The 24594-nt window shown below is 39.6% G+C and overlaps 2 protein-coding genes across 3 annotated transcripts in view; one reads left to right on the top strand and one right to left on the bottom strand.

The window, feature by feature from the left end:
• The window catches only part of pde6a (phosphodiesterase 6A, cGMP-specific, rod, alpha), a 74060-nt gene that overhangs the window by 47679 nt on the left and 1787 nt on the right, over window positions 1–24594 (bottom strand). The window contains exons 2-5 of one of the 2 annotated variants that reach the window (XM_074673820.1): window positions 8463–8523; window positions 8313–8371; window positions 5212–5545; window positions 3227–3368 (exon numbers count right to left, since the gene is read on the bottom strand). In XM_074673820.1, coding sequence (XP_074529921.1) covers window positions 3227–3368; window positions 5212–5540 — 471 coding nt within the window. In that variant the 5' untranslated portion in view covers window positions 5541–5545; window positions 8313–8371; window positions 8463–8523. The remainder of the gene's footprint in view (window positions 1–3226; window positions 3369–5211; window positions 5546–8312; window positions 8372–8462; window positions 8524–24594) is intronic. The other variant, XM_074673821.1, reaches the window with a different exon arrangement.
• slc26a2 (solute carrier family 26 member 2) lies at window positions 10502–20218 on the top strand. Its single transcript, XM_074674246.1, has 5 exons — window positions 10502–10603; window positions 12410–13026; window positions 14554–14844; window positions 14964–15412; window positions 18605–20218. Exons 2-5 carry the CDS (start codon window positions 12424–12426, stop codon window positions 19419–19421), a joined length of 2160 nt encoding a protein of 719 aa, XP_074530347.1. The 5' UTR covers window positions 10502–10603; window positions 12410–12423; the 3' UTR covers window positions 19422–20218.

The following is a 24594-nucleotide window of genomic DNA, read 5'->3' as shown; positions in this document are numbered from 1 at the left end:
CACACGCACACCTCTCCCGTTTCCACACCTCAAACAACACGCAGAGTAATTGGTCTGTGAATCCTGCGCAGAAGGACAGGCAGAAATGAGGCCTCGGCACGTAATCCCAGCGAACACAATCCCCATCCAGCTCCAAGGATCCTGCGCGATGACGCCGGCTCTGGATTGGACCAGGATGGAGGCAGAGCTCAGAAAAAGTGATTCCCAGTCGCCGCCTCGCTCTGAAAGGCCGTCCTCGGTGCATTAGCATCATAAAGCCAAGCAATTATATGGAAACATTAGCGCTTCCTTCACTGCGACTGGGGAGGCTCCGAGGCTTTGATATCTTTCCAGTCGCCACATTTCCCATCAAGCTTTCATGTGTTTGTGCGAGGCCGCGGCGTGACGGACAGAGGTTTTAAAACAGCGTGATGATGTTTGTTCTCGCCATGGAGGCGCACCCGACCGGGCCTGGCAGCAGAACCCAGAGATAAAGAAACCAAATGGGAACAATCGACCCGGCTGTGTTCTGTTGGTGCATCAGCAGCTGAGCTTTCTAATCTCCCATGAAAGGAAGTGATTGAACCGATACAGAGGAGGCCTCGTAAAGCAAACAGTCATCAGGAGTGGGCTGCTGCCACGAACACGTAAACGTCACGCTAAGACACTGAACAGGGTGCAGAGATGAAGGGACGGAGGAGGGGTGAAAGAGGAAGAGGGGTGGAGAGGTGGAGAAGAAGGGGTGGAAGGATGGGGAGGGATGGATGAGAGATCAAGAAAGGATGGAGGAATGCAGTGGTGAGGAATTGAGAGATGGAGAGATGGATGAGGGATAAAGGAGAGATGGAAGGTTGGAGGGAGGATAAAAGTGTATAAGGGGAAGAGGGATGGGGTGGAGGGGTAGGAGGATGGGAGGATGGGTGGGGAAGGATGGAGGAGAGATTGGAGGATGGAGAAGGAATGGAAGTGAAAGAAGGAAAGAGGGATGCAGAGAAGGAGAGATAGGGTAAAAGGGTGGAGGAATGGAAAGATGGAGGTGGGGAGTGATTGAGGGATGGAGAGATGGGGGAGTGGAGGGATGGAGGGATGGATAAGAGATGTAAAAAGGATGGAGGAATGCAGGGGGTGAGGAATTGAGAGGTGGAGAGATGGATGAGGGACAAAGGAGAGATGGAAGGATGAAGGAGGGATAGAAGTGGAAGAGAGATGGAGAGCTGGGGGGGTGACGGATAAGGGAATGGATGAGGGAGTAAGGAGAGATGGAAGGTTGGAGGAAGGATAGAAGTGAATAAGGGGAAGAGGGATGGGGTGGAGGGGTAGAAGGATGGGAGGATGGGTGGGGAAGGATGGAGGAGAGATTGGAGGATGGAGGAGGAATGGAAGTGGAAGAAGGAAGAAGGAAAGAGGGATGCAGAGAAGGAGAGATAGGGTAAAGGGTGGAGGGATGGAAAGATGGAGGTGGGGAGGGGTGGAGGGATGGAGAGATGGGGGAGTGGAGGGATGGAGGGATGGATGAGAGATGTAAAAAGGATGGAGGAATGATACAGGGGTGAGGAATTGAGAGATGGAGAGATGGATAAGTGACAAAGGAGAGATGGAAGGATGGAAGAGGGATAGAAGTGGAAGAGAGATGGAAGGTTGGAAGGATGGATGAATGGGATAGAAATGGAAGAGGTATGGAGAAATGAAGGGATGGAAAGGGGATGAAGGGGTGAGGGATGGAGGGATGGATGCAGGAGTAAAGAGAGATGGGAGGTTGGAGGAGGGATAGAAATGAATGAGGGATGAAGGGTTGGGGTGGAGGGTTAGAAAAATGGAGAATGGGGAAGGATGGAAGAGTGATGAATGAAATATGGAGGAAGGATGAGGGAGAGATTGAAAGATGGAGGAGAGATGGAGAGAAGGAGAGATAGGGTAAAAGGATGGAGGGATAGAAAGATGAGGTGGGGAGGGATGGAGGGATGAAAGGATGGAGAGATGAAGGGTTGGAGGAGTAGAGGAGGAATGGGGGAGAGATAGAGGGGAGACAAAGGAGACATGAAAGGATGGAGGAGGGAAAGAGGTGGAATAGGGATGGAGGGATGGAGATAAAGATGGGAATGGATGGATGAGGGATAAAGGAGGGATGGAAGGTAGGAGTTGGGATAGAAGTGGAAAAAGGATGGTGGACAGGGAGAGATGAGGCATGGAGGAATGATGAGGTACAGATGAACGGATGAGGGATGAAGGGATGAAGAGATAAAGGAAGGTTTGGGGATGAAGGGACGAAGGGGTTGAGAGATAAAGGGATGGAGAAATGGAGAGATGGAGGTATTGAATGATGGAGGTGAGGCTGGAGGACCTGCAGGAGCATAAAAACTCACGATGTTCTCAGAGTAACTGTCAGAGGTTTGGGCTGAGAAGAGACTGAGTGGGCTGTGAAAGGAGGGAAACTGAGGAGGGGACAGAGTGGTGTCAGGACGCCATCTGGTGGTCACACGAGGAACAGCAACGGTGGACTTATTTACTGAACACATGAAAGAGTTCAAGATTTACTGATTGTTCTGCAGTATTTACATCTCAATATTTGTCTTCTCATGAAAACGAACCTTTTCCCCTTTTTATCAATAATTTCTCAGCACTGACTCTTTTAAAATGGATCACAAAACGAATCAAGTTTGGACTTTTTGTGGAAATCAACAGGTGGATCATCATAAAACAATGTGCATGTGTGTAAAATGGGTCAGGTAGAGCCTCAAGTCCTTAAACTCCAACATCTGGAGACAAATGTGGCAGCAAGAGCTAAAATATCACTGGATGTAGCAACTTTGTGATGAAATAAAAAAAAGCTGAAAGGTTGGGTCCAGTATGTGTCTGACATTTCTGGGGAATTCCCAGGAATCTAAACAACTTTTTATTGATGATTGACCCATGATAATGAGCAGAAGTGATGTCCACTGTCCATCATATCCATCTTCAAAACATCTCAACTAACTCCATAACCAAGTCAGCAATGAGACCTTCAACAGGCTCCAAACACTTGAGCTCCAGGTGGTGACAACACTGACACTACCTCCCCTAGCTGCCCTCTACTCCTAAACCGAGCAAAACAAAGAAGAGTCTGTGGTAAAAGATTAGTAACAAGATGTTGGGATAATATCTAAGCCAAGGAAGAGGCAAAGGGACGAAGGGCTTGAGATCCGATGCCCCTGTCGGTACCAAAATGAAAAAAAAAACACAAACAACCATCATGTTTTCAGTCATCTACCTCAGATGCGACAGGAATGTTGGCCATCTTCTTTGTGGTCGCAACATGACCCACAATTCCCATGTCCAACGGGTACACGATCTCACTGTCAGGTGGCACCAGGCAGTCATCAAACAAAGCGTCTTTGTGGACGTTGAATAATCTGGAAGTGGAGATAAAGAGTCAGAGTGGGGGAAATAAGTACTTAATGCTTTAACTTTTTTTTCATTACATTTATTTCCAAAGCTGCAATTCGAACAAAATTTCTACCAGACATTGGTATTAACTCAAATAATCCACACTTGAGAAAGAATCATGACATTCAAGTCCATAAATAATGATTATGTGGATTTAAGTACGATAACACAGGAAAAAAGTATTGAACACAATATGGAAAGGCTTGAACTTGAACTTCCTATTAGTGCAAACCAACATCTTGATGGTCCTATAAAAAAGGTCGTTTTTTTCACCAAGCAGTTAAATACGACACACCTCATGATGGGTAAAGGCAAAGAGCTCTCTGAAGACATTCACAACCTGATTGTTGCTCAGCATCAGAATGGAACTGGTTACAGACTTATATCAAAGCTCCTGAATATTCCAGTCAGCACCGTTGGGGCCATTATTCACAAGTGGAAGAAGCACCACCTTACCATCAACAGGCCACGCACAGGAGCTCCTTGAAGATTTCTGACCAGGGAGTCATAAAAATAGTCAGAAGAGAACTCAATGAGCCAAGAACCACCCTGAAAGTACTCCAGAAAGACTTGGAGGCAGCAGGTACAATTGTTACAGAGAAAACAATAGGCAATGCACTCCACTGCCGTGGCCCCTATGGACGCTCAGCCCACAAGACTCCATTCATCAAGAAAAGGCATGTTGAAGCTGGTTTAAAGTTTGCTAAACAGCATCTTGACAAGCCTGTAGAATACTGGGAGGATGTTGTCTGGTCAGATGAGACCAAAATTGAACTTTTGGGCTGTCATACTACAGACCATGTGTGGAGGAGAAAAGGCACTGCACATCACCCAAAAAACACTACACCAACAGTGAAGTTTGGAGGTGGAAGCATCATGTTAGGGGTTGTGTCTCATCTCATGGTGTTGGTAAACTTCATATAACTGACGGAGCAATGAATGGAGCCATGAATGGGGAAATTCTTGATATGAATCTGCTGCCATCCACCAGGATGATAAAGATGAGACGTGGCTGGACCTTCCAGCAGGACAACGATCCAAAGCACACGGCAAAGTTGACTCTCAAATGGTTTCAAAAAAAGAAAATCAATCTGTTAGAATGGCCTAGTCAATCACCTGACTTAAATACAACTGAACATTTGTGGAAAGAACTAAAGAAAAGGGTTCACCAGAGGGCACCAAAGAATATTCCAGATTTAAAGACAATCTGTGCAGAGGAATGGGCCAAAATCACACCTGAGCAGTGTGGGCCATTAGTTCAAACATACAAGAAGCTTCTGGAAGCTGTCATTGCAAACAAAGGCTTCTCCACAAAGTTTTAAGAGAGTCCCAGTTTCATGTGTGGATTATTTGAGTTAATACCAATGTCTGGTAGAAATTTTGTTTGAATTGCATCTTTGGAAATAAATGCGATGAGAAAAAAGTTGACAAGTTCAATACTTTTTTTCCCCACTGTATGTTGCAGCTGCTTCCCTCCTCATCCTCACCACAGCTGTGAGCAGCAGGACTCAGCTTCCAGAAGCTTCTCATTGAGGCATGTAAACGTCTGTTTGTACAAATGTGCCAAATAAAGAGAAATACTCCACAATTCCCTGTGAGCTTTATTTAATCTGCCAAATATAAGTGTCTGGAACAGAATGAGTGTGAAGCATCTGCCAGACAGGGATGAAATCTGTTTCCATCCCTCTCTGAAAACTTGTTTGATGATGAAATTCATTCAGAGTTTTATGTTTCTCCTCCTACAGTTATAAATTCATTCAAAGAAAAAACAACAAAGGCAAAAAAGAGGTATCACATATTCCTGGTCACCTTGTTGCCAGCTCAGCCACCCCGTTCCTCTGACGGTACATGAACAGGCTCATGCGATCGGCTCTCATGATGAAGCTCAGGTGTCTCATGAGGTTGAAGACAGACTTCTCCATCTGCAGGTTGTCCTGGATGTCCCGCACCAGATCGAAGAGGACCTCGCTCTCCTCCACCATGGTCAGGTCGTGAAACTTACTGAAGTCCACGGCCGCCTTCCTGTTGTTGTCCAGCAGGTCAGAGATGACCTTGGGCCTGAAGTTGAGGTCGTAGTATTGCTTTGCAAACTGTGGGTTTGCATCCAGGAACTGCTCTGCTGCTGCTGCGTCCACCATGGCTGCTGGGAGAGGATGATATGGAGTATTAATAAAAACATGTCTGATTAAAACCTCACAGTTAAAGCTTCACTGGCTCTTTATGATCATTTTTGAATTCCACCTGGGAATGTAATATGTTAAGGCTCCTTCCTAAAAGACTCTGCTTACTCCAAATAACTTGGGGTTATTTCTTCTTTACTTCATGTAATTGTGGATTTTGTTGTGTACATTTTGACGCGATTCATGACTCTGACTCTGAAGTTGCTTCATCGTCTCTTAAACTGAATCTTAAACATGTTCTTCTGCAAATCTTTATATGACTGACACAGATACAGCCACCATTTCAGGAGTTTCGAAAGTAAATGGGCACCTGCCACACAGAGACTTTGAGACTACGATCCATGCTTTTATCAACACTCGATTGGATTATTGTAACTCTTTGTATTTTGGACTTGAGACCTCACTTCTACATCGTCTACAACTTGTTCAGAATGCAGCTGCCCACGTCCCTAATGGGAAACGCGAGCGGGACCACATTTCACCCATTTCAGCTTCGATGCACTGGCTTCCAGTTGCTTTTAGATTACATTTTAAAATGTCATTGTTTGTTTTTAAAGCTCTTAATGGCCTTGCCCCCGAATGTTTGACTGAACTTCTTTGTCCTCATGTCCCTGCCAGGACACTCAGATCAACAGGTCAGTTACTTCTTCAATTGAGATTTTTAAATCTTCTCTTAAAACTCACCTGTTCTCTCTGGCTTTTAATCAAAGCTTGAATGGCCGTCTGGTATAATTTTTATCTAATTTTAATTTATTTTATTCAATTTTTGTTTAATTTTATTTTTGCTCCACTTTTATGTGTTTATGTATCTTAATGCTGTATCTTGTTATTTTTACAGCTTTTTATATGGACAGCAGTTTGGTCAACCTCATTTGTCTTAAATGTGCTCTATAAATAAAGTTTGAGTTGAGTGGGTTGATCGTCTTTACCCTACCTGGTGCCACAAACAGTGACGACTGCAAGATAGGTCAGGGATAAAATTTGGGATGCTCTACATCACGGGTAACCAACCTTTTCCATGACTCGAGCCACTTTAAAATGCAGTCATGCCCAAAGTGCCAAGAGTTACTTCTTTCATAAAACCATTAACAGTCAGTAAGAACGTCTCCTTAAATGGGCTGTGAGACATAGTATATCTTCCTCCCGCTGCCTGGTTTTTAACAGTACAGAAAGTTTTGAATGTGTTTCTCTGTTTCCCATACTTCTCAAACAGATTTTTCATGTTTGGTCTCAAAAAGACCCTTCCCACTTGATGTCCTACATACTACACTTTCACAACAAAGGGTGCATATTGCTCGATCTCTGGCCATCCCTGGCAATAAAATCCATACTCCCTTGTCCAACTATGTTCGAGAGAATGACTGGAACTTGGTTTGTTTGCCTTGATAACGCCGCTAAACGGATGCGATTGCAAGCTAGCAGACTGTACTCCCAAGAGATTTGTGATGACGCACTTGCAAGACAAAATTGTGCACTTGCAACGTCGCAATTTAAATTTACTATTCAACGTTATTTAAGTTTTTATGTAAGAACATTTATAGTGTGCACAATTTCTTGTGAAGTCTCAAACAAATAATAAAACTGTTGTATTTTATCTATTTATTTTGTCCTCTGCCTCATTGTAATTTTTCTCTGCGTGCCAACATAAATAGCCTCAGGTGCCAGCTATGGCGCCCGTGCCCCAGGTTGCCTACCCCTGCTCTACATCAACAATTTTTGTGCCTCATTTCTAAATCCCAAGACCAGTATCCTATCCTATCCTTTAAATGGGCGGCCTACTGCAGCTGGATTCCCGCCTTCTGCCTTTGCTACCCAGCACCAGTGTTGTACTCAGACATTTACCTCCCAGCATGCACTGCTTTCATTCCTATCCTAATAACCAACATTGTATCATGGTGAATGACACTATCAACAATATATTCATGAATCTGCACAGAGTTCATCTGTAAGGGATGATGAGATGCCAACACTGCTAAAATATAGTTTCATTGATTCACTGTGAGTTGTATGACTGTTCTGACTAAAAGTTGATCTTTATTGTAAATTTCTCTCCTTATACTTTTTTTTTTCCCTGTGACAGTAACTGTATCAAGTCTCACTTGAAAAGGAGTTTTAATCTCAATGGGATGAATCTGGTTAAACAAAAAATGAATAAATAAATATAAAGTTTAGAAAAGGTTGTTTTTACATCGTACTTATTCCCTTTTCATTACTGGGCTACATAAAGTAACTTTTCTGGCACCCACATGTTTTTCTCTACTTACTTGACAATTATCTGTCTGGTTTTTTTTTTATTTTCTTGTATCATTTTATTGTCTCCAGGTGCAAATATTCAGTTTTTGTTTGCATTTCCTGTTTACTTTATTGCATTGGGAAAAGAGGCCCACATCAAGGTTGTTTTCACTTTTCTTCAATTTCAGTTTTTTTTTCTTGACCCTTTTTCTCATCCCTGGATTTTTTTATTTGTCAGATCCAAAAAATAAAAAAAATATTAAAAAAGTAAAAATAAAAAAATTAAAATATTGCTTTGAAAAAGTAAGAAAGGTTGACCTATATTATGAGCATTATCAACATTTAATATATTACTGAGCAAGCTATGTGCTAATCACTCCATTGTGTTTCTTTAACATAGAAATCGATCAGCATATTTCATCTGGATGATGTCATACTGTTCCCTTTACATCTGTCTGACACATTTCTAATAATATATGATTTAAAAACCAGTCCTACCTGTTGGAGTCCTTGTTTTGTCTCCAGTAAAGCGTTTAATCCCTCACCTCTGCAGGTGTCTGTGAGAAGAAAAGAGATTACAGAGATGGTTTTAAACAGTCATGTGTGAACATAAGCCTGCATCCAATTAAAACACAGGGATTATGATACCTTCAAAAGGTTCTTTCTCTGCAGCTCTTCAAGACATTAGTCCTTACAGTGTGTTTCTGTGCTGTGTGATGAGATAAACTCTCTGATAAAGACATTTTCTACATGAATAAATGGATTACAACTATTTACAGAGTAGTTGGGCTCAATATCTAGCTGTTTTTATTTCTCTGTTTACTCTGATCAGACAGAGGCTAAACTGGCCAGATTCATTTTGGCCAGTAATGGTGCAATCTTATTCTGTTGATTTTAATATAGATAAAGTTTTAATAACATTAGTAACGATATTTTCAAAGTGGCATTCAATAAAAAATAAGAGCATAATTCCTACAATTAAAGTTATGAAAACATATTTCTCTGGGTCACTTTTTCAATCACATTTAGAGAAATATTTGTGACTGAGGTAAGTCACTGTTAAACTTAAATGCTTAACATTAATCTAAATTTTAAAATAAATGCCTAAAGGTAAACTGTAAAATCTAAATATCTACATTTACTAACGAGAAAATAAATGTTTCAAAGATAAATATTGCTCTAAATGTGAAATTAAAGAAGTCACTATTAAAAAAAAATAACTTTTTTATGTTTAAGATTATATTTTTTCACCCAAAAATATATACATTTTCAAAATTCAAAATTGTAAAGCTTAACATTTTCTGATAAACATTTCTATTTATATAAAATATTATATCAAACATTATTTGTATTACTCATATGCAACATTTATTCTTAATATCCATTTAAAAAATATATTAAGATTTATTGAGTATTGAGTACAAAAATACATGTGAAAATATAACAAAAAAAAATCTCTGAATGTGTGTTTTCAAGAGTGACAGAAAATTTCAACATGTAATTATGCTGTGATCCAAATTGTTAGAATTGTGGCTGTTATTTTTAGAGTGTACAACTTAATAAACAGCGCCTTAAATGTTTCAGCAGACTGGAAGAGTAGTTTGTTAAGTTAGAGAATTATAAACTTGTACATTTCCACATTTTAATAAGAAAATATCTGTCTGTGAAATGTGTTTTAATTGGACCCCTGTTAAAGGTTTTGTTAGATAAATTGTGAGCTAGCATCACAACCTTTGGCCCTGAGTTGGCCATAGCAAAAAGTTAAATAAATAAAAGTGAGGCAGACCTAGAAAGTTGTCTGTTGTTCTACTTATTGTTTATTTATTTATTTATTTAAATAGACAGTGCATATTAATAAACATATTCAGCCTATTTACATCCATATAAATACTCCTAAACTTCAGGAGGTGACCCCTTGTCCTGTGGGGCCTCAACATGAAGCAGGAGGCAAAGGTTAACCTTGTTTTTTAGGTATCAGTGCTTGAATAATACAACAGTCCAACAGTTCCTCTCCTTTAACTCATATTATTTCTTGTGCAGGCCTCCTCTGGAGATGAACTACAAACAGCAGACACTCTCTGACCCTCCCTCTGAATCTGAGACATGAAATAACAACAGTTGGCAAAAACAGAAGTAACACTAGTGAGAACAAAACAAACCATTTGAACAGTGTACAGCTGCTTCCACTACTGTGGTGTCTGGCAATGAGGGGTTTCATCAAAGATCTCCTAATAGAAGAAAGAGCACTCACTGTTTGTGTTTATTGAGATACGATAAGATGCTTTATGTTAATCCTGAGGGAAATTTTGTGAAATAATAATTTTAAAAAAAAGTGTTGAATTAAAAAAAATCGAAGTGTGAAAGGGGAATTCCAAAAAAGTATCTTAGTCAAAACAGAAAACAGTGCGTAAGTAGGAGATTTATACAAAAGATATGAGTTATAATACGATAAACAGCTTCAACTAAACTATCTCTGAATGAAAGAATTTTTTTCTGCATTAGTTGTCGTAATTTCTTAAGACTGGCCAATATTTCTCCCTCTTTTGCATAGGAATGGAAAATTATTAGCACAACTGTATGTGAGGATGCCATATTTAATCGGAGTAATCCATCTGCTTCAATAGAAGATCTTTTTATTAGCGAGCCAAGTGACGCAATACTCGCGCTCGTTAGAACGTCATCACGCACGAAGCAACAGGGACCGGAGTAAGATGAATTTGAAGAGGAGTCATCTGATCGAGTGAACCAAACTCGGGATAATCAGAAAACTACAGTTGGTCAGAGCTCAGGTTGGTGTTTTTATCACTTTTATAATCATGTATTAGTTTACCGTGAAAATTCAGACTGTTTAACTGGTTTTGTTTAACGCGTTTTGGTCAAAGTTTGGTAAAGTGTACACGTTGACGTTTTGTTTACAATGGTGCCCATTCAGAAGCGTAATGCAGCGTTGGCAGCTCCTGCCCGGGAAGGTGAGGGCAAGATGGACAGATAAAAAAGGACGATTGTGAATTTTTGAACAGCAACGTAAGATAAGATTATTTAAAATAAAACTGAAATTAAGATACAGTGATGGTGCCACCAGTTCCACTTTTAAAGCTGTTTCACTTCCTTGTATTTAAATAGACTGAGAGCAGCACCAGTAATCTCATTAACACCAGTAACACATGACAGTCAGTGGAACAAATCAGGTTAACTCCACTGTAATTCTGATAAGGTTAGAAATCAGAAAGTGCAGCACAAATCACTGAAAAACAAATGAATCTGCATCATTTAGATGTATTTTTATTCTGTCACTACCCAAATATTTCACTTTATCATATAACAATAAATGCAAGGCCTCATGATTTAATAAATGGCTAGACTTTGACAGCATTGCTGAAGGACATAGACTTTTGACACAATATCCCCGTTTATTTTCCTCTGATTCATCATAAATTTTGTTTTCTTGGTATTAAGAAACTGTTTATTATGTACATCTACCATGTCTGGAGAACTTTTCAGCTATCTTTTAACACCACTCAACTTTTACCAAAACAAAACAAATTTGTGCAATCTGCAAAAGTAATCTGAACTAGAGCCCGACCAATATAGGACTTTTGGCGATACCGATACTGGGGGCAAAAAGAAGCCGATATCCAATGAATTGACTGATATCCGATATATCGGCTGATATATGTAATCAATTCATTGATATACACAGGATAAATACTGTATATTAACACCAGTTATGACTAGCTATTGAGAAGTTACATCTTTCATTTAATGCATGGGACTTAACTAGATTTTAAGTAACAATGTTGCTGCTTTCAAAACATGCAATAAATACAATTACAACAAAATACATTGAAACATTTTCAAAAATGATTTCAACCAAAACAATAACTTGTGAATTTATAAGCCCAGGTTGATCCTGCGTGGCATTATGAAGTGAGACGCTGTGTAGTAACCTTATATTAATGAACACACAGGAGCAGGAGCAACACACAGCAAATTACATTAATACAAAGAAGAAATAGTATTGAATCCTTGAGGTATCCAAGAAGCACACATTGCACCATGTTTTTCAAGTTGCTTTCCTCAGATACTCCTCTAATTTTCTCTGTAACTGTCAGTAATCTGTAGTATCAAAAGTATCTGCTGCTGCTTGAACCACAATTTTTTTTTTAATTGTTTTTAAGCTCATTGTTTCATAATTAAAGCTTCACCTAGACTGAACTTCAAGGTTTATGACTGTCTCAGAATGATGTAATACAAGATCATAACATGCATGTTGTAAGGATGATATGATATAAAGGTATTCTTGTCAGAAATGAGTCAAACTAAGGCCTTATTTTCCTGTAAAGGGGTCACAAAGTTCAGCTTTATGACTAAAGGGAAGTGGCTTGATGGTTCACACCCAATGACCTGATATCTGATAGTGACTCCTCTCTTTACCTCACACCACACTGTCTTTAAGCATCATGTGGTCGTTATTGTAGTCAGGTGCATGTGTGACCTAAAGAAAGTTGAGTCGTTAAGTTTTATTGCTGGAGCTCTTTATATTCTGCGAGGTAAAATAAGTAGGATAAAGTTTCTTCTCTCTGAAATCCCCACAGATCAGAGCTCGACCATGACTCTCGGCTATGACTCCTGCTCGGTAGCAGAAGATGGAGCTGAGAGTGACCAGCAGCAGCGGCCGCTCATCCTGGAGCGAGTGGAGAAGGAGACGGAGGGAAACTGTAAGTCATTCTTGACACGACGGCTGAAAAAATGCTGCTCCTGCACTTCAGAGAAAGCCAAATCCAAAATCCTCGGCTTTGCTCCGATCCTGAAGTGGCTGCCTCAGTACCAGCTCAGGGATTGGCTGCTGGGTGACGTCATGTCAGGAGTGATTGTCGGGATCCTTCTGGTCCCTCAATCCATAGCCTACTCCCTCTTGGCCAGCCAGGACCCCATTTACGGCCTCTACACCTCATTCTTCTCCTCCATCATCTACACCCTCCTGGGCACCTCCAGACACATCTCTGTGGGGATTTTTGGGGTGCTGTGTCTGCTCGTGGGTCAGGTGGTTGACAGAGAGTTGGCTTTAGCAGGATACCTCACAGAAAGCAGTGGACTCAGTGGGAACCTCAGCAGCGTCCGGGTGAATGAGAGCATGGGGATGGACTGTGACAGAAGCTGCTACGCGATCACAGTGGGAGCTACGGTCACTTTTACAGCTGGAGTTTATCAGGTAAGACAACAGAGGTGAGCTTACGAGCCAGATGATGATGATAGCTTTAAAGAATGTCTATTTATTTCACATTTTCTGTAAATTATGGGAAGATTCAAATTGTTTTGGATCTGTATAGGAGATCTTTCAGCCAGCAACTGCAACAAGTCCATTTTCATCCAAGACTGATCTCCTATGTCCAAAAAACACACAAATACCATGAATATCCATGAATATCAGTTATTACCTGTTTTCAAACCATGATTTGATAAAAAAAGTGTTTGTGGAATCAACTTCACTTCTGTTTATCAGAACAGTCATACTTCCTTCAATTGTAGTCCGACTGTTTGTGGTTTAAAAAACAGACACAAAGAAAAACTGAAAAAGGAAGCAGGAGACAAAGTACCGTACTGCTTTGAATATAAGAACATGTTTTTTTATACCTTTGAAAAACTGAGGGTGTTTAATTTTCGGGGATTGGGCTTTGAACAGCTGCACCACCTTCTCTGTCCTCTCTCTGTCTCCACTGGCTCCACCAGTCTTCACTGGCTTCCAGTAGCAGCTCAAATCAAACTCAAAGCTCCTCTTCTGGCTTACAAGACATTGACAAGAACACTCCTTCTCGTCCACTGCGCTCTGCTTGTGAAAGACGCCTTGTGCTCCCAGCCCAGCGTGGCTCCAAATCACTAGCCAGACTAATCTCCTCTGTTGTGCACAAATCGTAGCATGAATTACCTAACTCTATATGATCCACAGAGTCCCTTTCTACTTTTAAGAGATATCTGAAAACTCATCTGTTCAGGGAACACTTGTGCACTTAAGCTGACCCTTCTCCTCTTTGTAAGAAGAATGAGTCAGAAGGTCTAAGACTCAGCTCTTATGATTTTTCAGCTCTATTACTGAATGTTGTTGAAGTTTGAAGTAGACTGTTGCAGCAATTAATTGTGGTTTGTGGCTTGTTGATTATTCTGTAGTACTTTGAACGATCTTTCAAGACCCAAATATTGTTTTCTATGACCATGTAAACACCATAACTACCTAAGAAGAGTGGACTCTCTTCTTTTGTGTCTCTCTTCATGTTTTTGATCCAAAACACAGACAAAACGTACTTTTTTGATCACGTTCATCCCGGGCGCTTGATCCTTTGATCGTGTCCATGGTCACCTTTTCTCAGGCTTGCACCACTTTTTCTCTCTGAACTACCTCAACACATCATCTTAGATTGTTTTTGTTTTTTGTTTTTTACCAATATTGATATTGGTAAATATCGGTTATCGGCCATAACAACAATATTAATATCAGTATCAGCCAAAATTTTTAGTCATATTGGCACAACATGCAGAAAAGAGGGGCAGGGTTTTAGGAGCACATTTGGATCTAATGCTGATACCAGGATGAAATTAATGCATCCCCACTGCGGACAAACTCAAGACGTTTTTTTGTCTTCTGAAGCTGTTGGTTAGAAACCATGACTCAGCTAAGTTTAAAAAACTGCACCGTAACATATCCATTACTTGACTTTAACACCCAATCATCTCTTTCTCTCAGGTGATCATGGGTATTTTCCAGATCGGCTTCGTCTCCGTCTATCTCTCCGACTCCCTCCTCAGCGGCTTCGCTACAGGAGCCTCACTGACCATCCTAACTTCCCAAATCAAATACCTCCTGGGTCTGAAGATCCCCAGACCTCAGGGTTGGTTCACCCTCTTTAAAACCTGGTACAGTCTCTTCATCAACCTGGGGAACACCAACATCTGTGACCTGGTGACCAGTTTAGTGTGTTTGCTGATACTGGTTCCCACCAAGGAGCTCAATGATCGCTTCAAAGCCAAGTTGAAGGTAAGAAAGTTTCGAGGAGTAAGATCATCAAAGTGTCTTTTTTCCCTTTTAGAGCCACAGTATGATGGATCTGAGAAATGTTTGTCACTTTTATTAAAGTTTTTGTTTTTTGCCCCAAGGCTCCGATTCCCTTCGAGCTCTTTGTCGTGATAATCGCGACCCTCGCGTCTCATTTTGGCCACTTCCACACTGATTACGGCTCAAGCATAGCCGGAGACATCCCCACAGGCTTCCTCCCTCCCAAGATGCCCATGTGGTCTCTGATTCCCAACGTAGCCGTGGACGCCTTCTCCATCGCCATCGTTGGATTCGCCATCACTGTCTCGCTGTCCGAGATGTTCGCCAAGAAGCATGGCTACACGGTGGACGCCAACCAGGAGATGTACGCCATTGGCTTCTGCAACATCTTGCCGTCGTTCTTCCGCTGCTTCACCACCAGCGCTGCTCTAACGAAGACTCTGGTGAAGGAGTCGACGGGGTGTCAGACTCAGGTGTCTGGGCTGGTCACTGCGCTTGTGCTGCTGCTGGTGCTCCTGGTCATTGCGCCGCTCTTCTATTCCCTTCAGAAGTATGTATACCTTTAGATTATTCCTTTTACCACACATTGACAGGCTGTTGGAGGATGAATAAGAAGATTTCACCGTGCTTTGAAACCAAATAAGTCATCAGCCGTCTTAGTGTACACGTCAGAAGGGAACCTTGTTGGGTTAGTTCCTGATCCGCCCAACAGTCTATGAGTAATTATTAATAGTTTTGTGTAGTTGGTCCAGTTTGTTTAGCAGGTGTGAGTTACCCGTCAGGCTTCAATAGAAACACGCAATTAATATTCACTCACATGCATGAGCTATTTCATGACTTTAAAGGTTTGTACTGGCGTGCAAAGAGGAAGATGCACTCAGAGAATGCCAGCAAGCTATTTCTGGAAAGCAAGGTTCAACATTCAGTGAGGAATTGAATAAAAATGCTGCTACACTTTGTTATGAAATCACCAAAGTTCACTTTTGCAGCTTTCAATCTTGCAGATTTCCACCTCAGTCTGGTTTTGTGGTGAGGTTTGGAGTCGTTCTGTTCCGTCTTTTCGGACTACAATTTGCCTCTGGCTCTTATCTTGTTGACTGTGAGAGGAGGTTTTTTCAGATTAGACAAACACAGATAACCTTTGCCCTGAGCTCACCGACGGCTGGATTTCACTCACAGAAGCTGTTGGTTCAACAAATCTGAGAAGATTCACATGATTTCCACTTTCATGTCACAAAAATATAACCAGGATGCGAGGAATCAGAAATAAAAGTTATAATAATAATAAAAACTCTCCAGGAACTGGGTATGTCATGCGAACTAGGGATGTCCTAATACAATCACGTTTGGTGATTTCATTGTAAATGACAAATCGTATTTGTTGTATTAAAGTGAGCCCTGTCGATACCTCCTCGAGGAACTCTCACTTTATAAATCAGGGTGTCCGCGGGGTCTTAAAAAGTATCAAAAGTTGATAAATCAATCGTGGGAAAATCAAGGCGCTCAAAAAGTATTCAAAAGTCTTAATTATGGTTTTATGAGGTATTAAATTTTAATGGTGTTCAAGCTTTGACTCCAAAAGTATCCATGAATATTTCTTTTCCTCCTTGCAACCCCTGATTGTGCCATTAAGCATTCGGCCAGTGAAGTTGTCAGCTAGCAGAGCTTGACAAAATGGACATGCAAGATTTCAGACAATGAACAGTGTCAATAAACCTGCCAGTGGTTTTATTTATTCTTCCAAGCCTATACCTCATTTCTATTTAAATTTAAACCACAACTGGGTTGCTACCAACAGCTTTAAGTTGGGATGAGGTCTTAAAAGTTTTTGGAAGTTTTTTTTTTTAATTCTTAAAAAGGTATCTAAATTGGCTTCAGGATTTCAGTATATACCCTGTAAATGTTGCAAGACGCTGTTTGACTATCACTGCTTTCCAAAGAGAAGTAGTCCCACACAGCAGACATGTTTGCATCGTGGTTTGATTTACAGTAGCCGTAAAGTGTGACAGTGCTGAAAACACACGAAAACTGCATCGGTCCCGATCACGTAATGAAATCCAATGCTATCCAATCCTCCAAAAACAGCCATATTAGGCGCCAATACCAATCAGTGTGTCCAATTGGGACATCCCTAATGTGAACTACAGTTCATATAAGACTTTAATCTGATAACTTGCTCGTAGATAACTCCCCACTTTCAAAGCAAATCCAACACCAACTTCTTATTCAGTTGTCTTTATTAGAGTTCTGTTTTTATGATGGGCTATTAAGATAAAATCCTGTCTAGAGTGGGGATTTATGATCTATGGAGTTCACATACGTTGCTTATTTTAAGCATTGACCTGATTCACCCTGCAGTTCCCCATGACTTTGACTTCCTGCCAGACTCATGTTCTCCATGTAGCTTCACAAGGTCGTATGAGGGTCTTTCTAAAATAGAAATGCATACTTCAAACAGAGCTTCTCAGATACCTTTAAATGTACTTGGCGGCAACACAATATGAATGAGGGAACTTGGAACATGAAAGACCAATAAATAAACCTGCTGATGCCAGATTTAACATGATGGGGTCTTCTTTTTCTGGAGATTTAAAGTTGAAAGAACTCCTGCCGAAACCATTTATTTCATTAATTGTTTAGCCCTGGTTTGTTATTGTTGTTAAATATTTTATAAAATGCAAAAAGACAAAAAAATAGATATCTGCTAATGTAACCAGCATTAGCCAGAAATACCAACATGAGAGGGATTACTATATGGAACCCCAAAAGATTTTTAATAAATAAATAAAAACAAGGTTTTGAGATAAAAACCATTTTGATACATAACAGAAAAATATGTAATATTGCCGTTGAGTTGTGAAATATGGCACTATTATTATGAAATGTTTATTCTTTAATATTGAATTATTAAAATGAAAAATTTCAAAATAATTATTTGAACAAGTTCATATTTTTAAAATTATGACTTTTTATTTAATTTCCAAGCTTTTATAAAATAAATGTTTTTCATTCTGATGGAAAACGGCATTATGAAATAAAAAGTGACTTTGAAAAAACTTTTTTTTATTAGCTTGGAAAATGTAATTATTATTATTAAAAAGTAATTATTTTTAAAAGTATTTATAATAAGTTGATATTTAAGAATAATAAAACATATTTCATTAAAACGTTACCTTATTTCACAATTTAATGGCCATATTATATATTTGTTATTTATCAAAATGGTATTTATGACAAAATGTTGTTTTTATTTACTCATTTGTGAATCTTTTGGGGTTCGATATTAACGCACACTCTTTTACTCTCTTTTTGTCCCTCTGGTGCCCCCATAATAATTATAAATGAGTTATACTTTAGAAAAATCTCAATTATTTTCTCACTGGTGTTTTAGAAAACACTTATTTCAGCTTCTGTCTGAAACAGTTCATTTTAGCTGCTGTCTCTTTAAGGCTTTCGAGTCCACAAACCCCCTTCCTTCTGATTGGCCAGCCCTCAGGGGGACTGTTAGGGGCGGAGCTATGAGTTTGAGGCCTTAGTGTTTAAGGCTCGCCTTGAAATGGTTTGAAATTCTGCACGCGCCCAGTCTGCATATCCAGCCATGGTATATATTTTTATGCGTGTTTGTAATATGATAAAGCAGAGTACCCCCCTCTTTAATGCTAACTCTGACAGCAGACTCACCTCTTACAGCACTAACTTGATGCTAAAATCTGGCGTTTTTACCTGTCTCCTTCCTGTCCAGGTGCGTGTTAGCCGTCATCATTGTGGTCAACCTCCGAGGAGCCCTACGAAAGTTCACCGACATCCCTCGCATGTGGCGCGCTAACCGTGTGGACGCAGCCATCTGGTTGATCACCATGGCCACCTCGGCGCTCATCAACACAGAGCTGGGCCTTCTTGTCGGGGTCTTGGTGTCTGCTTTCTGCGTCCTGGGCCGGACCCAGCAGGCCCAAGTCCTGGAACTGGGTCGTACTTCAACCAGGGAGCACTACGAGGACCTGTCGTCCTATCACGGCCTCAGAACTCATCCTGGAGTGGCTGTGTTCAGATACAGCGCCCCCATTTATTACGCCAACCAGAGCTTGTTTAAAAAGTCTCTGTACAAGAGTGTGGGGCTGGATCCTGTCGAGGCCAAAACCCAGCGCATCAAGTTCAACAAGAAAAACAAACAGAAGGGAAAGAAAGAGGCCCAAAACCAGAAAGAGGATCAGGCGGAGGCTGCTGAGACTGTGACGCTAATGCTGAATAATAAACCCCAAAGCTTACGCAGCTTAGTCATCGACTGCAGCTCCGTTTTGTTTTTAGACACAGCTGGAGTGAACGCTCTGAAAGAGGTGCGTAAAGATTACGGAGAGGTTGGGATCAAGGTGGTCTTGGCTCAGTGTAGAGCTTCAGTTCTGGATGATCTGGAGAGAGGAGGATATTACGACGAGAAAGGTCCTGATGGTGGAGCCAACAAGATCATATTTTTTACCATCGCAGATGCTGTTAACTACGTTCAGAGTCTTTCAGCTGCTAACGGGGATCACAACAGCAAACACACAATCACGTGTCTTTAGTTCATTTCTTAAAAGGGGGAAAGTCAGTTTGAGTGCCTTGTGATAACCCTAATAATGCTTCAATGATGCTGAGGAAACACTAAAAAATGCCTTCAATGTTAAAAAGAGCCAAAGTAAAACTTAAGGGTTGAATCTGTTCTGAGAGTGAGTGACGGTTTTGTTTTTTCAGATACCAAAAAATAAGAATTTAAGCTTTAAGTTGTTATGCCCTCACTCATTGTTGCTGAATGGAAAATATTTAATCACCACAAAACCTGAGATCTGTAAATTTCACTGTAAGTGTTTTAAAAAGTCGTGGATCAGAATCCCAGATGCTGTCCGTAATGAGCTTCAGCCTCGTATCTGTAAAAGAATGAACTGTAACTTCAAGTAGCTCACAGCTGTTATCTCTAACACCAATGATTGACAAGTTTATTTTCCCTGTGGGAGAAACTCAGCCATGTTTACAAGCCATACATCAGTGAATGACCGTGCTGATTGTTTTAATGCAGATCTGAGGAGTTCTGCTCTGTAGCCTTCATGTTTCTGACCTGCAGTGCCTTTATTCAGAGTGCCTTCACAGCACAAACCTACACACAATGAATGTCTTAATACCAAGTGCAGCGACACATGAATGTCAGGAAGATTTTTTCTTTTATAACTGGACAGGGTTCGGGTTTGGGATTCTTCTATGGAGAGCTCGGCTGGAGAGGAAATGAGCCGATGGAAAACAAAGATTAAAAGAAATCCAACTTTAAGGAATTGCGATTTGTTTTCAGTTCCTAAAATGTTGGAAAAGCCAATCTTTCTGTCTTTAAAGTAGGGGTAGACTGATTATTGGGGCTGATATTTGGCATTTTGGGGCATATCGGCATCTGCCTTTTTTTTTAATCTGACAGCCGATATGAAACCCACTCAAAACTTTTGTTTTGGCTCTGATGCTTCTCTGCACAGAATTTCTCCCTGTCTACTCTATGGAAGCCCTAGATGGTCATTTAAAATCAGTCATGTAAAACCAAACAGAAAATTAATTGAACTGCATTACATGCCTGTAAAAGGCAGCACAAACTCAATTCTGTACGGTTTTATTGCAGTAACAGAAATTTTGGAAAACTTTGTTTACTGTAGAAAACTTTTGCTATATTTTTTTAAAGTTTTTTATTTAACTTTATCAAACATGCTGCTAAGCCTGGGAGCTGTTTGATAAATATATGCTCGAGGGCATTGATGTCCCGATACGATACCGATACTGCAGCATTGAGTATTGGCCAATACCGATGTTAATCCGATGCGATATCAGCATTAAACATACATACTTTTATTACTTATTTTGTAGTATGTCTGTCATGTTAGAAAAGGCTTGATTAAGTGATATTATTCAAACAAAGAACAGTAGTCAGCAACAGTAGGTATGAGGAAAAACTGACCCATTTATTATTAACCAATGGGTAACAGAAACTGCTTATATCAGAGATTTTAGATGCATTCTGATACGATACCGATACTTGTTATTTTCCAGATATTGGACCTATATCCGATATCAGTATCGGACTGGGACACCTCTAGTGTTGTTCACAATTTTTTACGCCAATATTTTCACTTTGATGGGGAATGAATATCGGCTTCAAATATCTGTTATCAGCCTCTTTGCCCACTAATAATCAGTATCAGTGTTGGCCCCACAAAATCCCTGTCAGTCTATCTCTACTTCAAAGTTGGAATCCTATTTGGGCAGATTTCTTTGATCTTGGAATTCTGATTTAAATTCCAGAATTTACTTAAATTAGAATTCCAACACTTAAATTGGATTTATTTCAGAAAGAAATCTGAGATTACTGTCAAAATTCTCTTTTTTCAGAATTCAGAGATCAAAGCTGGAAATCTTTGAGGTCAGAATTCCATTTGGTCGGAATTCTAAGATTTAAACCAGAATTCTGAGATCAAAGTCAGAATTCAAGGTTTAAAGTCAGAATGATTTAGGTCAGAAATGTGTCTCATCAGAATCCCAAAATCAGAGAATTCTGAGATTTAATTGGAATTCTGTTTCATCAGAATTTGAGATTAGGAGAACAGTCTTTTTATATGAAAGTGACTTTTTTTCCATTGGTTAAATCCTCTTCAGTCGAGCATCTTCATCTCATGCTGCACAATCCTTTTTAGCATTAACTTCATTTTTGTTATTTTTGTATTTAAATCCTTTGTTTTTAGAACTAACTTTTCATGTTGGGGGAATCTCCTTCTCAGCTCAAATCGTAGAGCTGTGGGCATTTTACTTTTAATGTACAGGAATTAGCGCCATCCCTCAAACTGATTAATTACTTTTATGAACTTCAATCTGTGTTTACTGAGGGTGGCTCCAGAAAAGACTTCAGCCTCTGGGTTTCAGCCTTTGAAAGGGGACAGAGAGGGGTGGGTCTAGGTTTTTAGTGACAGGAAAAAATAACCTTATTAAGTTGGTTTTATTCAGTTCAAAGTAAAACTGTATTTCTTTTTGTGAAAGAGAGCGTCTTGTAAAACTCTGGATCAGTGACTGTTTATTGTCAGGGGGATTGAAAAAAAAAAAACGAGGTTTTTCCTCAAAGAAAATCTGCTCTGTCCTGTAAATTTGAGGTAGACGTGTACACTTACTTGTCAGACTGTGAATTGAAACAGGTTTTGTTTGCTCACCTCACAGCATGAATACACTGTGTCCTCTTCATGTAATCATTTTATTTTCCTTGCTGGAGGCTGTTTGAACTTTTGGGAGGAGCAGCTTCTTCATCTTAAACTCTTTGTGTATGGAGGAGTTGGAGGAACTTTTTGACCTCAGCAGGGTCAACACAGTCACAGGGGATTGAATCAGATTACCTGATGTGAAGGACAGTCCAGATTTATTTCGCTAAATCCTTAAATATGGTCCAGCGAGCCTCTCTCCTTCACACAAAAGCTCAGAGGGAGAAAGAAATCCTGTCGGGGTGAACTCAGCAGGCACCTGGATGTCCTCTCATTGAAGCTGTTTTTGTCACTACCTTGTTACATCAATGAAAAGCACTTAAACAGGTTGAATCCTCATGTTTGTAGTGACATCCTTAAAATTCAGAAGCCTTTAGCTGCGATATGTTGTACGCTGATGCAGTAAATTATGTTTTATGTGTGTTTTTGTTTCAGACACCAAAATAAAACCTGAAAAGCTAGATCCACCAAAAATAATAACTCTTATTGGTAGCTCATTCCAAGTCTGGGCATACAAATTAGTTGTTATTATTTATCCCGAAGTCTCTTATATATTATATATTTAGTAGATGCCTATCCTAGATTTTAGTTAGTCCAAATTTCTACTTTAGAAATAAAGTTTAATGTTTTGTTTCAATATTAAGGAGTTCCTAGGAAGTCTCCTGTAAGCTTTATCATAGTGTTATGGGTCTAAAACTTTCTATTGTTTATTTGTTGGGGATTAGGATCTTCAGTGTCACAGAAAAGCAGCCACTCTATCCAAAAATAAAACCTTTCCTAAACCAGATGCCGACCTGTCTTTACTGAATCAGGAATGCCGTCCGGCTAGAAATGTTTGGACTTGTAAACTTTTGTATTCACTGCATTGAGCCTCGCCCTTTAATTAAACATCTCAGCAATCCTTACTGAAAAGGCGGTGAAAGCAGAGCTAAGAGAAACTGCTTGACAAACTGTGTTAAAGATCAAGCTCAGATCATCTCAGGATGTCACACTCAGATGGTGTTACTGACCAAAGTGTTGCTCTGAGAGAACATTTCCTCTTCCTGTTGATCAAAAATGATCCAGAGAAGCTCTTTAACTCATAACTGCAGCTTCTGCTCTGTGTATTAGTCAATGATATGAGTTTAAAGAATGTGCCTTGGATTTTTATGATGTGTATTTGTTGGATAATTTCTGCAGTTTCAAGTCACACTGCAAAAAAAAAAAGAAATCTTATAAAGGATTTTCATTTTATTTAAAATAAATAGTCCCATTATGTTTGACATGAGCCACATTCACCTAACTAGCACAGAAAAGTGTCTTGTTTCAAGTTATATTACATTTTTTATTCAAATACCTTGAAACAAGACGATTTTCTGGACTAGTCAGGTGAATGTGGCTCATATCAAGCCTATAAAGATATTTCCTCCTGAAAATAAGACAAGAACACTTGAAAGGGTTTCAGTTTTTTGCAGTGCATGGGTGATCGTCGGGATTATTCTGAAGAGGATTGGGGCCACTGGAAAAAAAATTAAGGGTTAGCATTTTTATTATTATTTTTATTTTGTTATTATTATCCCGACGTCTAATGTAATAATAATAATAATAATAATAATAATAATAATAATAGTAAAAAATACCAATATATTAGTATTATTTCATTATTATTATTATCATTATTATTATTATTATTATTTCATTTTTATTATTAGTATTGTAAAAATATATATTTTTATAATAATAAAAAATATATATATTTGGCCTTTTTTTCCAGTGGCCATTACCTTCCTTCATAAAAATGTAGATCTTTAAAAAACAGAAATTCCAGCGTGCAGACGGCCTTCTTGTCTAGGTCTCATCCCATGAGGTCTGCCTTCAAGTAAGAGGCCTGGGTTTGAACCCACATATCATTCCCCACCTTTACCGTGTAACCTCCCTATGTCAGACCTTTTACTATAATGTCAGATAAATTAGGAAACTAACTCTTCCGTAGGGTTCATAAGAAAGTGTTTCCTCTGTTTTTATTGAAGCTGTCCAGGATTTTGTGTCCTTTAAATAAGTGTCCTTTTTTTTCTTTTTTTTCTCATGTTGTGTTTTTCTTTGGATGCCTTGGCTGAGGGACTTCTCTGAACTTGTCTTGGATCTTTGTCTCTTGTTGCTTGACTGTAATAAAAAGGAGCAGTTTATATTTATAGCCAGTTTTATAAAACTCTATAAAACAGAGTGTCTGTATCGTAACCCCACAGGGTCCATCAGGTTCATGTCCAGTTTTAACAGCATACTGAAGATGACTCTGAAGGATTTAAGAAACCATCCTGTAAATGTTTTATGGAGTTTTTTTATCTTTGTTTTTGAAGGGAACAAGTGTGTTTCTGTACCTGAAGCAGGGAATCAGGACTCATTTCTGATCAGCAGGACACGTCAAAGGCCTTCTCTATGATTACACATATTTAAATGTTTTATTTATAAAAGACAAATAGTGATTGAAGGAACATGTGTACCC

The sequence above is a fragment of the Halichoeres trimaculatus genome, unplaced genomic scaffold, assembly GCF_033239565.1.
Source record: "Halichoeres trimaculatus isolate MK-OKI-2021-1 unplaced genomic scaffold, fHalTri1.1 fHalTri1_scaffold_7, whole genome shotgun sequence".
NCBI lineage: Eukaryota > Metazoa > Chordata > Actinopteri > Labriformes > Labridae > Halichoeres > Halichoeres trimaculatus.
The sequence above is the reverse complement of the archived record's forward strand: the minus strand, read 5'-3'. Positions and strand labels throughout refer to the sequence as shown.

Excerpts from the sequence above, each read along its gene's own strand:
- slc26a2 (XM_074674246.1), top strand. The coding sequence starts at position 12,424 with ATGACTCTCGGCTATGACTCCTGCTCGGTAGCAGAAGATGGAGCTGAG. Across the intron at positions 14,845-14,963 it reads GCTTCAAAGCCAAGTTGAAG|GCTCCGATTCCCTTCGAGCT; the intron begins GTAAGAAAGTTT and ends TTTTGCCCCAAG. Across the intron at positions 15,413-18,604 it reads CTCTTCTATTCCCTTCAGAA|GTGCGTGTTAGCCGTCATCA; the intron begins GTATGTATACCT and ends CTTCCTGTCCAG.